The sequence below is a fragment of the Paramisgurnus dabryanus genome, chromosome 14 (assembly GCF_030506205.2).
Source record: "Paramisgurnus dabryanus chromosome 14, PD_genome_1.1, whole genome shotgun sequence".
NCBI lineage: Eukaryota > Metazoa > Chordata > Actinopteri > Cypriniformes > Cobitidae > Paramisgurnus > Paramisgurnus dabryanus.
In genome coordinates, this window is record NC_133350.1 from 14,592,478 (window position 1) to 14,609,938 (window position 17,461).

General features: G+C 40.2%; 1 protein-coding gene across 1 annotated transcript; it reads right to left on the reverse strand.

The window, feature by feature from the left end:
* Nucleotides 1-6,487: 6,487 nt before the first annotated feature.
* irf2bp2b (interferon regulatory factor 2 binding protein 2b) lies at nt 6,488-9,694 on the reverse strand. Its single transcript, XM_065259249.1, has 2 exons — nt 8,732-9,694; nt 6,488-8,051 (listed from the first exon to the last, which is right to left on the reverse strand). The coding sequence occupies exons 1-2, from the start codon at nt 9,492-9,494 to the stop codon at nt 7,291-7,293; spliced, it is 1,524 nt and encodes a 507-aa protein (XP_065115321.1). The 5' UTR covers nt 9,495-9,694; the 3' UTR covers nt 6,488-7,290.
* Between the last annotated feature and the right edge of the window lie 7,767 nt (nt 9,695-17,461).

Sequence of the window (17,461 nt, forward strand, 5' to 3'; positions counted from 1 at the left end):
TTTGGGGAAAAAATCCTCCACTTTTAAAAAACCTCTTCACTTCTTTGGATAAGACAGTTGCAAAAGCACTAAAGTATTAGGGTCCAAGCACAGGGGAATATTTTAATGTGATCCATGGTCATTTCGTTCATCCAATTCATCTTCTGTACACTTAGAGGACTTTGCTGAGAAATCCTGTGCTGTTTAACGGATTCTGTTATTTTGAATAGCCTGATGCCGTGATTAAGCAGATTTGAAGTACTTGACAAACATTTAAAACATGCTGAGAGCATTCAGTCAATATCATTATCTAATTTTTGAAGGATTTGGCATTTAGAGGCTTTTGCATATATATGCTTCATATATTATCTGAACACATTTTAATACATTGAGATTCTAAATGAAATGTAAAAATGTTTATCTGCACAACTCTTAATCTCAGGTTGACATGAATGATTGTGTGTCTATCATAACCATAAATCTGATGTTGACATGTAAATCAAATGAAGATTAGTTCAAACCACACAACTAAACACATCATTCATGTCTGTAGCATAAATCATGTGTGTTGAGTTACACGCCAAATATTAATACCTCAGGGTTCATACAAAGCACTTTCCCAAAATAATACCTGCCTTACAACAACACTGTTAGTCACAACTATCAGATTGTATGTAAACTTCACTGGTTTGTGTGTTAACTTTCTTCAGAAGGTTAAATCTCTTTTAATTTGCCCTCATGTGAATGCATTGTTTTAGTGTTATAAATACAACTAAAAGCAAACATTACACAATGACATCACACTACCCAATCAAAACACAAACCCTAAACACACACAAACACACACACTCAATGTGGACTTTGTCTAACAGTCCATTCATTCATATTGCCTGAAGCTGATGTCAATATTCATTGAGTCTGTGCTCCAGATGTGATGATGAGCGTGCTTCTGTTTATTTTCTTACCCACAGATTTGTGAGGTCAAAGGTTAAGTGATTGTCAGATAAACTCTGACCAATGAGCACAGGGGGTGTGGCCAGACAGACTGACACTGCTTAATCACTGCCATGTGACGATCCGAAAAAAATCACATTCCTATAAAGAAGTGATTTATAAAACCAAAAATATATAAAGGTGAAAACAACATGATCAAGCATCTAAACAATTACTATGTTGCTTAAAGTTAAATATGTAACACTTTATAATAAGATTATATTTGTTAATATTAGTAAATGCATTAGCTAACATTAACTAATAATAAGCAGTATAGTTTAACAGTATTATTAATCATCAACTTAAGTATTGATCTTTGCTAGTTCATGTTATCTATTGCATCAACTATGTTAATAAATACCTATTATTAAGCTCTTCAGAGATGTTTTGATCAATGTTTTGATGTATTGGGATTATATGTGACTCAAAAACCAGCTAGTCTTTTTTTTGTGATTGACTGCTTTCTACATAAAATCATCCTAAATAATGTAAAGAACATTATGTGAAAATATAGTCTTGATATCTTTAATATAATAACTAAATATAGTCATATTAAAGATTCAAATCAAACTCAAATCTCATCATTAGATTACAACAAATATTTAAATATACAACTTAAAATTTACATTTAAATTTACGAATTTAGCAGATGCTTTTACAAAGCCAAAACATTTTTATCCAAAAATTATAAAACAGTAAAGTGATTTATCATACACTGTAAAAAGTAAAATTTGGATCAACTTAAAAAATGCTTCAATTGGTAATGCCTAAACATAAATGATCTCACGTTAAGTGAAAAGTTTAAGTTGAAAATGTTTTAATTATTGAGGTGTTACCAACTGAAGTAATATTAAACATTTTTTACTGTAAACTTTGACTAAAGTGAGAAAACATCAGATTTTAGGCGTTACCAATTGAAGTAATTTTTTAAGTTGAATAAACTTTAGTAGTGCTTATACCAAGTTATTAGTTTTCACAATGGCGAAACAATACCTGTTGAAGATGATATAAGAAATGGGTTGTCACAATGCAAAAATTATAACTGTCCTAAAAACCGATTCTTTAAAATGGCTTATCTTCATGTAAATGTCTTTATTTTGATTTTGGAGTGGATACTGTATGTTCGTGACCTGTAATCTTCATGTTCACTCATTATTTGGTCAACATCTAACAATGTCAGGAAACCAACGTTTGTCCTTCAGATCAGTCAGAAAGAGCAGAAACGTACCGTAATGATTAAAACTATCAGACAAAAACAAAAACCATAAAAACAGCATCACTGTCAGGCCGCCAGATTACTTAGCAACTCTTACAAACAAACAAAGAGACAACAAACGCAAAACCAGCGATGAAAGACACGCAGACGGTAAAATCTCACCAGTGGGAGTTTTTGTGAGGTTGACCTTACCAGAGCCAATCACCACACCCACACTCACAGGCCACGCCCCCTCTCGAACCCACCAGAGATCACAGCCTGTGTTGTGTAACTCTTGTCAAACAAAACCTGCGAAAGACCTGTAACACATTAACAAATGAGGTCAGAGCAAACAGTTACTCCCCCTTTCCTCTTTTTTTTCCACCTCCCTCTCAGGGCCGTCGCTGGGTGGAGGATATTTTACCGCAGCTGTAAGAGATGGACGACATGACCCAACCCAACCCCACCCCCAAAAATCTCTGCCATCTGCACCAAAACACAGTTGTGTGTTTGAAAAGCGTCTGTGTTCACAGGAGCGGATGTGAGGATCCACTTTAAAGGGCAAATCTTTAAGATCTGACTTCCTGTAACAGGACTCCACTTTCAAAGTTTCCACACGCCTCAGAAGAATGAAAGCCGCACTTCTGGAATAACATTTCAATCCCCCCTCCCTAAACCCACCTCCGCTCGGAGCAAAATCTCTGTGACAATTATTTAAGGAAATCTTTCCTTATATAAGAAGCCCGAAAAAAGCACAGGGGAAAGACTTCACACCATCTCTCGCATTTACAGATGAGACTTTAAAAAGCATATCAGATGAATCACGGCCTTGATTCATTATGCAGCTAGAATGATCTGAATCTCCTGTTTAATGTTTCATCTCATTCAGGGCGTTGGGTTATTTTTGACTATTACAAAATCCCATGGCAATTCGTAGCTATTTTATGAGGTGGCTAATTTGTGTCAGCTAGTATGATCACATTCGTACCTTTTTTTGACATTGGGGTTAGTGGTGGGGTTTCTTTATAATTTTTTGTAAGATAATCATACGTATTTGTACGATTCACTTCGTACAAATTCATATGAATTAGCAAAATACGTACAAATTCTCGTGAAATCATCCTGACTATTACCACCCAGAAACTCTCCAACACAATCTCATGGCAATTCGCACTTATTCTTACGATCATATTCTACGCTTTTGTACGATTTGCTTTTGCCACTGTGCGTTGAGGTTAGCATCTGGGGTTTGTACAATAATTTTACATATTTGTACAATTCACTTCGTACGAATTCATACAAATTAGCGAACTCGCAAAATACGTACAAATTCTTGTGAGTTCATGCTGACTATTACCACCCAGAAACTGTACAACACAATCTCATGGCAATTCGTACGTATTTCAGAAGGTGGAAAATGTGTATTATTCTTACAATTACATTCATACGCTTTTGTACGATTTGCTTTTGCCACTCTGACGTTAGGGTTAACGTCTGAGGTTTATACAACAATCATACGTATTCATACGATTCACTTCATACAAATTAGTGAACTCGCAAAATACATACAAATTCTCGTGAAATCATCCTGACTATTACCATCCAGAAACAATCTTATGGCAATTCAAACGTATTTCAAGAGGTGGCAAATTCGTATCAATTCTTACAATCACATTTGTACGCTTTTGTACAATTTGCGTTTGCCACTGTGACATTGGGGTTCATGTATGGGGTTTGTACAATAATCATATGTATTTGTATGATTCACTTCGTCGAATTTGCCAACTTGTAAAATGTGTACAAATTCTTGTGAGATCAGGCTGAACTTTCACTAAAAACCAAACTACAAAACGTACATGCATGAATGTTTATCTTATCTTATGAATGAGACTTTATGACTAACCTTTAACTAAACTACATAAATACTTGCCCTGGCTCTCAGACAGGAGAGTCAACAAATGGTTAAAATGCTCCATATCTTGGATTTTTATGGTACATTAGCGTTGCTTCTATATTCAGTTTATTGGCCTTTGTGATTTAATGCCTCAATTTGTTTGTCGTATCCCCTGCTGTTTTACATTCGAGTCCGTATGAGGCACTTTCAGATCAGCGAGATGTTCTCACGTCTCTCTCTTGTTTTCAGCCAAACTCTTCCTCTGTTTGCTCGGCCTGCAGGTAACCAAGCAACAAATGCACATCGCAGGTTCAGAGCGCATCTGATTGCTATATTTGGTGCGACATAAAAAGGTTTCCTCCAGATAAAGGCCTGCAGTCACCAGGACACGAGTGCCTTTCTTGGTGTTGGAGCTCGTGTGATTGATGTCGGTGAACGTCCGCCTGTATTCGGTCTAATTATAGTGAGAGCAGCTGCTAGAAATATCTGACCTATCCACATCACACATCAGCACAGAGACACAGGAATGTGATCCGGGGTGTTTGGCTTCGTCTTTGCTCTCTCGTGAATGTGTGTGACGTGTCAGGCATATGGCGCTCAGGGTTCCCAGCGGCCCGGGGCAAAGTGGCTAAAACTGCTGACGTGGCATTTGAGCCGCTTCACTGATATTATATAAAGAAAACCAGGAACCACCCACAGGTTCAGCGGTCTGGGATTTGGAAATTTATTACATGAGTTTTTTCTATAGACATTTAAAAAAAAACTTAAAACAGTTGAGAGCCAAACCAACCGGCTCAGAGATAAATTAGAACAGTACAAGAATTATCATTAAGCAATAAACATAACAAATGTGTATAAAAACAGCAATAAATTACTACTAAACTTACTAAAATGTATTCATTTTATAAAGTATACAAATATATTTTTTCATTGAAAGAATAAGTAGATGCAATGATTCATAATGGAGCGTACACACCAAACGCGAATTCAACGATTTGCGAAAGTAGATTAAATGCAAAGACGTGAATAGATGCGTAATCACACAGGGCAATGCAAATGACACAAATTCAGCGCCGCATTAGTCACAAACGCTTTTTTGCGCTAGTAAAATTTGCATGGCATGAAGTGAAATCCTGCGAGTAATCTAGAGCGAGAAACACGATGCTTTGCGTTTGGTGTGTACGGAGCATAAGAATGAGTGACAGCTGGTGAACTTTTTTGCCTGGTTGCCAAATATATGCTTTAAAATTCAACATTTTAAATAATGTTTTATAAATATTTTGGATGCTATTTGATTATAACTAAAAGTAATAGTAAACTAAATGGAAAATACAATAAATTTAAATTTTTCTGAGATTGGAAGCATTCAGTTGCTTTATTGATCTAATATTTCCTCAACATTTGAAACTATGACTATGAGTTAATAAACCAACTATATAAATCCTAAACCAGCCCTAAAGTTATTATTGCAAAATAAACCCAAAACTGATGTGGGGGTAAAATAGTTTGAACATCTGTAGTTTTGCAATATTTAATGAAAAATAATAATTATATATCTGTTAAATAAATGACTCCAGATGCACAAAAGATTGATCTGATCTCGAAGTACACATTCCCTCACAATACAAAAAAAATCAAAAAGAGTAAACATCATTAAAAACTGATGAATGACGGGAAGAGTTTGACACCAACACCAATGGAGGGCGAGACAGCTGCACAAATAAAAGACAGAAAGAGCTACGAGTCTGTGACTGCGATGTAACCGGAGACGATCGAGCGATTCATCTCAGACCATCGGGGTGTTACGTTTCCAACCCACCAGAGTTTATTATTTCTGAATAAACCAATCAATATTTTACCCTTCTCATCTCTCACAGGACTTGCATGTCTACTGACACGACTTTGTTCAATAATATACATATATATTATGCTGACTGACTTAAATGTTACATTGAAATTGTTAAAATACAATTAAACACTTTTTATTGAGAAAACACTGCTTAAGTCTACTATAGCATATTAAATAAGCATTGAAGAGTTTGTGGTTGTTGAAGGGTTAACAGGAGAACATGTGGTTTGGATAAGAAGACAGATCTTCATTCATCTGATCCTACGTGAGAACTGAAGCGGGAGGAGGGCGAGCGTGACTCAGGAATTCCAGAGGATCAATCACGTGACCCGACATCCTTTATTAAACTTCTGCTACAATAAACTGATGAACAAATAAAATGTTTACGTCTTGCTTTGGTATTTGTAGCTTAAACTGTAAATAATTACTGAACAATTCAATGTGAATGTTTGTGTCATTAATTTACTTGAGACGTCAAGCAATGCTCAAAATAAATCATATGCATCATTTCTAGTGCATGACGCATGCAAGGATTCATTTTGAAAGTTTAATTTACCAACCAGAAACCACAAATATCATCTTTAATGTTTAATGTTGCGACTCTTTATCCTCCAAAAAAGGCCAAAGAAAAGATTGTTTACGAGCTCCCAGCGAGTGAGTATAAATAGACGTGAAGCGTCATCTTACCAGCAGCATTGGGTTACTCCACATGGAGTCCAAAAACAATGCGTGATACAAGTTGCAGCTTGCGTGTGTTAGGAAAATAAAGAGAGGTTCTCTTCCAAACTCGAGCATTCTCCAGTTACCTTAGCTTTGCAAATGATTGTGATGATATCAGTTACCATTATTGAGGCAATGAACTCCAGTCTGCACCAGAACAAAATCTCCAAACTCCCGCTGACCTTCATCCACCTCCCAAGACTCAAGGCACAATAACCAACAACACACACACACACACGGCAGGATGTTATTACAAGGTCAGAAATTGTATTTGGCAATTTTAAACAAGTGCATACAATACAGCTAAAAGCGTTTCAGTTTTTGCCAAGTGCTTAAGAGTATTAGTCACATTCTGTGTTTTAACATGGACTGCCACCTGCTCTACGATTACACTGAGGGGTTGGGGTCTGTTATAGTGTGGACATTTAATCTTCAAAAAAATATATAGAAACACAAAAAAAGGGAAAATCAAAAAAATTATACAGCCATGTTTACGATGTGTACAGATCCCTTAAAGTCATATGTACATATGTCCATTAGTTCACGTTTGGATGGTATGCAATGCATTATAATTAAAGTATATTCATTTGAAATTGTATATGCTTTGTTGTCGTTTTGTTAATGGAAAAAAATAAACAAACAGGAGGAAGAGAGGAAAGATCAAGGGTCCCGCTCCTTTTTCACTTTAACGTCCCCAGCCAGTATGGTGGCTATTTCGCCCTGCATGAACGCCCAGGGCACATTGGAACCCACCAGCGGGCATTTTTCTCCACTGGGGCAGTAAACCTCCCCCGTGGCCCCCTGTTGTTTGATGCTCTCACGAGAGCACGGAAAACAAAACTTGTGTGACGCCACGGATGGGCACTGAACGAAATGCGTGTCCTCTAGGCGCTCGTGGCACAGGGTGCAGCACAGCGGCACGCTGCCAGGGGGCACGGAGGAGTCTGGAATGCTCTGCGGGTGCCCGGCCTGCGGGTCCATGCCCAGCACGTGCGCCACCGCCGTGCCAGGGTTGCCAGACACACCCAGACCGTCCCTCTGGTTGAGCCGCCTCTGCCCAGCGGAGGGCGACTGGGGGCTCCCGCTGTTTCGGCGCGAGGTCGTGGAGTGTACTTGATTAGCGTCTTTGGGCGATCCCGTGCCGGCGCCAGCGTTGTCCGCGGCTAAGATGAGGGCGGCCATGGGCGACTGTCCGTTTTGCGCGGCAGTGGCCGCCTCGGGGGGAGTGGTTCGGGAATGCGGGGAGATGGTCGAGGGGGGAGCGGCCGCAAAACCAGGCAGGGCCGCGGAGGGAATCTTAAGCACTTCCGACGGGGACGGCAGCCACGGCTGAGACTCACCGTTGAGTTTGGCCGCAGTGCTCTCACCGTCTGGCTCAGGAGAGGTTTTCCTTTTAATGCCTCGAGAGTGTTTACCACGGTCTGCAGAGAGAGAGACATACACTTAAGTTAGAGACGGAAAATTTTACTAAACGGCAGAAGCAGACTTTTCCTAGTCCTGTGTGTGCATGTCAGGCATGACCTGTCGTTGGCACTAGTTAACCATTATTTTGGCTCTAGATAAAATATGCCAGATGATGCAATGGGAAGTCAAAACCGAAGCTTGAACACATAAAAATAAAAGTGTAAAGATAACACAGTGTCTGAGGACAAAGTATGATACTTTATACGGGTTTAAAGTCTAAATGCATGAACTAAAATGACAAACAGTGTCGTTTAAAAGCATGCCGTGACGTCTCATACTCTTGTAAAGCCTAAATCCTCATTCAGGCTTTACAATAGTATGAGACGTCACAGCATGCTTTTCTCATCAAGCACGCTTGTCTCATTTTATCCATGCATTCAATTTTAAGTGCAGAACTCCTTAACTAGAGATTAAAAGCATTCTTTTAGGTCCAATTTTAAAAATGCATGCATGAAGAAGTCTGTACACCCATACTCCAGAGTTTAACGCATGCTTACATCTCTCATACTACACTAAGAAAATTAAATGCATGCATAAGAAGTATAAAGACTCATCTTCTAGACATTTAAAGCATGCTTAAGCATTTGAATGCATGTACACAAAAAGAGTTTGCACGCATGCTGTAATGCATTAGTACCTGTTTTTAATGCACTGGAGCCGCTCTCGTATCCCATCCTGTGCAGCGCCGCGTGCTCCTTCTTGAAGCGCGAGTCCAGCGCCATCAGGTCTCGAACCGTTTTGCCCTTCTGCGTCCAGTCCTCAACGCGTCTGTGCGCTTCGCTCGCGTCGCTCATGCTGTCGGCGCGGTGCTTGTCCTTCATGTCGTCCGAACGCTTTCCCACATGCTCCGCAGCGAGCGCGCCCGACGGGATCCCCATCTGAACGGACCTCCCGTTAAGCGCGTGCACCGGAGGCAGGGTCCCGTTTACCAGCGGCACCAGGTTGGGCGGCACGGCGCCGGTCCGACGGGGGTTTGGGCTCTGGCGATTCAGCTCTGGCGGTTCGTCGGGCTTCGGGAATCCGTTCGGCAGCGGAATACCGTTCGCGTGCCGCGCAGCCTGATACTCCGGACCCAGTCTAGGGGGTCTGTCCGAGGCGAGCGGGTACCGATCCAGCGGTTGCGGCGGACGCGAGCCCGGTTCAGTGTGGTTGTGGGTCTGCATGTCTTTTCCCGGTTTGCCCACCGGTCCCGGGGATCTGCCCTCCTGGAAGCCATGCGCCCGCTTCAGCTGTCGGGCGGTCTCGATGACGAATTCGATCCGGTCCGCTCCCTCGTAGTTGACGCATCCGCGACACACGGCTTCGGTAAAATCCCAGATCATCGCCCACGGCATACGCGGCAGATCGCACAAATAGCACGACTGCCTGCGCGAGGCAGCGACCGCCGCCGACGACGCCATACTGGTTAAACGAGGGGAAAAGGACAAGAACGTGCAACTAAATTATCCGAATGTTGCTCGTTTCGATGAAGAAAAAACGTGTATGTCGCTTTAGTTTCCCAACCCGTCCGAAAAGCAAGAAAAACGGCAAAGTTACGCTCCGAAGTTCATGGCAGTGTGCTCTCCAGCCCGCGAGCTCTCTCGATGTGGGAGCGATGACGTCACCGCGGCGCTTCTATTTACTTGATTCTTCGACGACCCCGATCTGCGCAAGCGCGTTGCCTTCTGCCCGTCGTGCGTAACCGTAAGCTTATATTTATTGAGTTTGAAACAAAATCAAACCATTTAAACTTCAAAACATTCGAGCACGCGCTTTCATTTCAAATGATAAATGCGATGAGAGAATACTATGCGTTTCTGTCAGCGCATCTGCTGATACTTTACAGATTTATGATACATTTATTTAGGTCAATACTCTCCTGACAATTAAAATAAATCATAAACAGGCCGTGGTGCGCATGCGTTTTGTCCTATTATTCAGTTTTCAGTGATGTCCTCATGACTAACATTTGAATGCCACTTTATCTGCATCCTTTATATATTTTTATTTTGAAAGTGAGCTATATAATTATAATTCTTCAGAATAGTTTGAAGTGCATGGGCTTGACCTCAGCATATTTTTAAATGTCTGGTATAGCAGCTTCCACACTAGAAATACTTCCCTAAATAACAACACTAACACATTCATTTCTAAGAAGAGAGAGTAGAAAATGTACTGCGTAACTTTGACCTTAGCAGCTTCACAGTTCCACATTCCAGTGAGTCTGCCAACGTAACGTCACACATCACTGCCCATTTAACTCTTTATTAACCTCATGAACCTAAAACAACACACAGCCACTGAAATGATGAGTCTGATTCTTTCCCTTTGATTTAATTATGTACATTATCAACTTTCAAAGGATTTAAATCTAGTGTATTTGGGAACCATGTGCTGTGTGAAATATCCACACTAGTAGATTATTCATCTGTACTGGACTTCGTACAGCGTCAAAGTCTGATTTGTGTTCACCAAGATCATGTGATTCATGAAGCCTTGCAAAATCATGGAAAGTCCCACAACGAGGTCGACGAGTCTAAAACACGTGGTCCTGCCATTCCAAAACCTTTTTTTTTTCATGTATTTACACATGACTCATGACTGAAAGTGATTTGGTCAAAAAGTTCTGCTAGTGTGACATGTAGTTTGTGATCTTTGCTGCTTTTCTTAGTTCAAATTATATATCTGTAAACATCTATTAATATTAGAGACAATTACTGAATTATTTCTCGGTATAAAATGTTACTAATTTATAGAGGCAGGCGGCACAAGAAACCGAAAACATGCAACCCTTTTTAAAAATAAAAAAGGGAAGTGTGCCAACATAGTAAGAATTGCAGCAAAACTGTATTTTTTTTACTCCATCTGAATGTCTTTCCAACTTGCACACAAAGCGTATTTGTCGGGCGAGGCGACCCGCAGGCACAGAGTGAGGCTTGTTTTTGCAGGACCTCATGAGGAAGTAAGAGAGTGAGGCATGTACCTCACCCATCCGTGGAAAAACAAAGCAATCCTGCTGGCAAGAGTCCAGAGATCTGTGAACATGCCCTGCTGGACGAGTCAGTACAGAGCCAAAAACACACACGCATGTTGGGCAGATCATAGTGATGTAGTTTATTAATCATCCTGCTTTAGATTAATAAGATTAATATTTATTTTGAAACACTACATTTTATTTTATCGGCCTATAATCAGAATTTTCCCCAATTTTTCTGTTTTTATTTGCTATAATTGTCCCAGTGCTTCTAGCAACCCAGAAAATGTGAAAAAGATCAACACAGTAATTTAGTTTTGGTAAATCATTTTCTGCAAGCTTGTGACAAAATAGCTTATTGAAATTTGGTTTGTGATGTCAGAAAGGGATCTTATTATAATAATACCACCCCTAAATCCAACCATGGCACTGCCATTTAGTGCAGAAATCAGCTCATTTAAAGGACACAACCAAAAACTTAACATACATACTCTGGGAGTACATGGTGGTCAAAAAGGGATGGACATGGTCAGAAACAATGCTCAGGTAGGCCGTGGCATTTAAATGATGCCCATTTGGCACTAAGCGGCCTAAAGTGTACCAAGAAAACATCCCCCACACCATTGCATTAATGAGAAATTGAACAGGTGTTCCTAATAATCCTTTAGGTGAGTGTATATTTGAGTTAATTTAAGTCTGGAATCTAAATTAAATTTGAGAATTTGATTTTATTGAATTTTAATGGTAAACTAATAAATGATTAGGTACAAAATTCATAGACAATATCTCTATAAATATTACTGATAAATGTCTGTAAAGGAAAAATAAAATAAATGTTTTTCACAAGATGGAGGTTTGTGATGCAACACGTTTCTGAATGTGTCACAGTATTCACACTCATATCTGTCAGTTCATCCAGTTGACAAACCATGATGATTTAAGCATGTCACAACTTTTCTCTCACAACAACGGCATGCATCTCAGCTCCACCTAAAAGCACGAGTCAGCAGGCAGGCCTGTAAATACAGGACACTGTTTGACATTACTACATACAAATAAAGGAGTTTGCTCAGTGTTATGGATTGAAAGTGCCACATAGACACTTTCTGATATTTTCTTGTAAATCCTCTCTAGTGACCGACGTGTCAGATTAAAGCATTTACTCTCAGTTCATACGTTCACACAGGCTTTCCCCTCCTGTCATGCCAACATCGTTGCTATGTAAACCTCCCACTGCTAAGACTCTTAAGTAAGCTGGTTAAGTGGAATTGGAGCAAACTAACCCTTGGTTACCTTGACTCACTGGAGAGGTTTATTTCTGGAGTCCTTTGCATTATTGCACATCTGATTTGGAGGGATTTGGAGTAACTAAAACTCTTGCAATCTTTCTAAACCATTTGCAGAAATGTATTTATAAATAGTATATGTGTTTATATATATATATAGTTAAATAGATGCATGTCTGTTATGCTTTGCATCTTTGGTTAGAAACATTATTTCAATTTTTCTGTTTTTAGATGTCATGCAAAATGCTACCAAGTGTGTACAAGTTCAAACCCCATAAAACTAATATCATGTTGTTGTTTTGTTCACGTCAGCAGTGCAGAAACAGAGCAGAAATGTAATTTAGCGTTAAGCCCCTGCAGAGGTTTCCTGGAATTCTGGTCCAGACGGGCGTTTCGCACACACACGCACAAACACACACAAACACACACACAAGCTCTGACAGAAGAGCTGACTGTGACCCGCTTAGCTGAGTCACATGGGAGGAATTGGAGAAATCCAGACTGGATAGACTAGACTGAGTTAACAACAGTAAGAATGAGTGTGGTTAGATGATCTCACCCATCTGAGAACTGAGACTAAACATTGATTTAATAAAAAATTTGCCCATTCAAGCGAGAACATTTGAATGATCCTGACTGTCAGCTGCTATGAGATTTACATTTAATCTCAATGCAATGCTTAAGTATTTTATGAGGTTCGTACGACTGCTTTTGTACGGTTAGCTTTCACCCCTGTGACATTGGAGTTAGGGGTGGGGTTACATTATTGTTTTTTTTATAATAATCATACATTTCTGTAATTAAATTGTATGCTGTTGCATCTACATGGTCTGTAAAGCTCCAACAAGAACAAAATACACTCACCTAGAGGATTATTAGGAACCTAATATTGTGTTTTGGTTGTGCGTGTTGTGGCTTCACAAATGCTTTGCTGCATACCTCGGTTGTAACGAGTGGTTATTTCAGTTAAAGTTGCTCTTCTATCAGCTTGAATCAGTCGGCCCATTCTCCTCTGACCTCTGGCATCAACAAGGCATTTTCGCCCACAGGACTGCCGCATACTGGATGTTTTTCCCTTTTTACACCATTCTTTATAAACCCTACAAATGGTTGAAAATCCCAGTAACTGAGCAGATTGTGAAATACTCAGACCGGCCCGTCTGGCACCAACAACCATGCCATGCTTAAAATTGCTTAAATCATCTTTCTTTACCATTTTGACATTCAGTTTGGAGTTCAGGAGATTATCTTGACCAGGACCACACCTAAATGCATTGAAGCAACTGCCATGTGATTGGTTGATTAGAATATTGAACAGGTGTTCCTAATAATCCTTTAGGTGAGTGTACATGAGCAACATATTTGCGATGCATTTCTGTTGTAGTTTTTGCTGCCTGATGTCCTTATCATGTAGTTTTTGACTTTCGGGTAAATTAATTCTTTCACATTCATAAGTTAACTAAAGACAGACTGTAGTTTATTTTGAAGGGTGGATGTGTTGGGTGGGTTGATGATGAGTATCCTGGCAGTGATGCAATGTGATGAATGTCTAATCTCATCTTAACCTGAAAACGGTCAGAGATCTCGTGCTGTGTTACTTACACCGCAACCCTTTAATAATTAAACTGAAAGCTTTGTACTGCACTCTTTGATGTGTTAAAGCCATTTAATATTTAAACGGCACATTAAGCATTACATTTTTTTTGCAGAGGTCTCACCGTCTTTTCCCAAAATATATTTATATTCATGCATTTGGCAGATACGTTTATCCAAAGCAATTTACAATGCATTACAAACTATACATTTTTATCAGTATTTGTGTTCCCGGGGTTTGAACCCATGACCCTTTGTGCTGCAAACACAACGCTCTACCGCTGAACTACACAGGAACCAAATGAAGCAACAGCCTTTGAAAGCAAACACATCATGAGTGTCCTCATATAACCTGAAAGTATTCGAGTTGCACTGAATTAATCTGTGATGTAATTGCATGTTTTTAAGATGAACGTTACCTCCTGCCCAGCAAGAGAGTCTCGCTTCTGATTGGTTGGCTCACTGAACAGGAAAGTGTATCTATGGAGACCATGGCCTTATCTGGATAGCCGGTATGACTAACCGCTTCCTGTTTACAGTGTTTTGCTTGCATTCTCAATTCATGTACAGAGTAATACAGAGGCAGTAAAATAACAGCACCACACTGAGTGTTATTTACCTGCTCAATGCACTACAGGCTGAAAAGCTTTTGATTTAATGTGATTGAAAAGCATGCGCTAAATTTCAGCATCCCTGCTGAGTGCGCAGGCTGTAAATCACAGCGTCACCTTGATGGAGAGCCGTGTGCGCAGCCGGCTGAAGGGCAGGAGAGAAATAAATATTTCTCTTATAGTAATCAGCAGAAAAACACACTGCATTGAAGAAAAGATATATAACCACTGACAGCCGACGCCGAGATCAATGCAAAGGACACAGACTGCATGTTTGGATGTTTAAGTAATAACCTATAAAAACCAATGTGTTAAACTCATTAATAAAGGATTTGCACGAGAGTTTTGAACTCTAGCGAAAAGGACAGAAGCATTCTGAGGTGCAGCCAACGCACTGTGGTACATTTGGGGAAAGGGTTTCGGATGACTTGTAGTTGAAGTTTTTTTCCCCACTTGGTTTTATGTCTCTCTCTCAATCTCTCTCTCTCGCCATAATCCTCTTTGCAGGACTGGAAACTAGAGTGGCATGCTTCCAATGCAAAGGTTGATGGGAAAGCGTTCACGCTGCCAAGCGGCCCCAGTCGCCCGCGTTCGAAGCGCACACATCTTTGTTCTTTGAGACCTGGTGTCCTGCCAAGAGTCTCATTGCTTTCTCTGCATTATGGTTACCCTGGATGGACGCCAAACTACTGCGAGCCTCTCTCTCACTTTTTTACTGCTCTCTCTCTCTGTCTCTCTCTCTCTCTCGTGCGTGCGCAAACACACACTCTCTTTTTCCATTCGTGTTTTGGCCGACTGATCTCTGAGGCCGCATTCATTGCATCTCTCTGCGGCCCGCTGCCAAACATCCTGCAGTTGCCATGACAGCCAGGAGGCGGATCTTTGGATCCGTGCAGCCAGTGAGTCACGTGAGACTCCAGCTGTGGCGCATCTGCTGGAAAACAACGGCACAATAACAGCCGTGGAAAAAATTGAGAAATCACTTTCATTTCAAGCCAACGTGATATCAAAATGTACTCGATTTACAACCCATAACATGTCTCATCGTGCACAATTGATAAATATGATCTTCCGGCAAAACAAAGGCGCAAGTGCTATAATCACTTTTACTTTCTTCTGATATGACTAAACTGTCTTATTTTCACACCTGGATTCTGTCCCGTCCATTTTTATGATGCAAACATCTAATTTGGACGCTAGTGTTTTATGTTCATGTTAAATCATATTGAGATTTGCCTCATGTGGGGTTTGTATTTAAAGTTGCTGTAGAAAGTAAAACTGTATTTATGTAGTCATAGATGAATAATAAGAGTTGTGTACATGGTAAAGACATATCATGAGCCTCAAACATGATAGTTTCCTCCTTCTTATGTAAACCTTGAGCATGCAAAAGACCGCTGGAAAACAAACAAATCTCAACATAACACCGACTGTGACATCACAGTCTAGACGTACACACCAACATTAAATTAAGTACAATGTTGTAACAATGCTAAAAACAAAGTTGTGACTGCTGAGTTAGCGCTATATGCTAGTTAATGCTATATGCTAGATAATTCTATATGCTAGATAATTCTATATGCTAATTAATGCTATATGCTAACGTCTAGGCTAAAGTTATACTATTGACGTTATGTTGCTTTTACACCAGCCGCGGTTGAGGCAGCAAGTGCGGGTGATTTACATGTTAAGTCAATGCAAAGATGCGATTAGGCATCCTGCGGCGCGGTACACAAATTGAGCGTTGCCGCGGGAAACGCACAAGTTGAAAAATCTGAACTTCGGTGGATTTCCGCACCGTGTTAACCAATCAGGACCTTTCTGTAGCAGTAACGTGATTACAGGAAGCGAGTGGAGTCTCAGCAGAGTCGCAGAAGCCCCTCCCATGACGCGGATTTCCAGGTAAATGTCTCTGATGACTAGAATTTCACATGCAGCTTTCATGAGTGAATAAAGCAAGTAAACTCAAATGTTCAAGCGTCCAACTACGCGCGAATAGCTCGTTTTTGCTGCCTCTACCGTGGCTGGTGTAAACGCTGCATTACAGTTACGCTTTACAGGTCCATACTGATAAAAACACAAACTTACCACTCTGAAACGTCCATTAACAATCTCCAAACTATTGATTATTCCTCAAAATCTGATGCAGACTGAAACATAAGATCTGTTTACACACATACAGAGCTACTAAAGGAGCTGCTCTGAGAAACAGCCAATCAGTGCAGAGCTCAAAATTATTATTCATGACAATTCCAAATAAGGTAATAATAGACCATTTCATTATAAAGACAAATCCTAGGGTTGTAAATGGACATGAAAAACTGACTCTGGATCATTTTTGCACTTAATAAAGCCACATGCCTTCTATGTAAATATCAGAAAACAATATAACAGATTATTTCAATGCATTCTTTGGCACCTTTAAAACTCCATTGTCTTTCCACTTGGCATAATTTTGAAGTTTTATGATGACGCAGTTTGGATTTGCTTTCCTAATTCATGTCTGGATCCAAAAGAGGTTTAACGTAAAACAGGTCAAGCTGTGCTATATGAGAGCTGATGTCATAACGACACCATCCATTATCAAAGCCAGTGATTTTGACAAGAACAGAACAGGGTCATATTACAGCTCATGATGCAGTCTCTCTCTCTCTCTTTCAGGTCTCAGATATTCCTGGAGCAAAACTGTAAACTCATCAACAATCCTCACTTGAACTGGATTCATTTTCCCCAGAGCATCTGTGACTGACGTCTTTCTTCTTGTTTACCTTCCCTACTTCCCTCATGTTTTCCTCTCTGCTCTGTAGACTAAAGCGCCCGTTCACCATTCAGGTGACTCCCGTTAGCAATATTCACACGGCTTCCAAAAATAACATAAACACGGCACAGCAAAGTTCACTGTGATGTAACACTGCGAGTCCCAA

Bases quoted from the DNA above. Each gene is read 5' to 3' on its own strand.
- irf2bp2b (XM_065259249.1), bottom strand. From the start codon at position 9,494: ATGGCGTCGTCGGCGGCGGTCGCTGCCTCGCGCAGGCAGTCGTGCTAT. The intron at 8,052-8,731 runs GTACTAATGCAT...CTCTCTCTGCAG, and splicing joins CTCCAGTGCATTAAAAACAG to ACCGTGGTAAACACTCTCGA.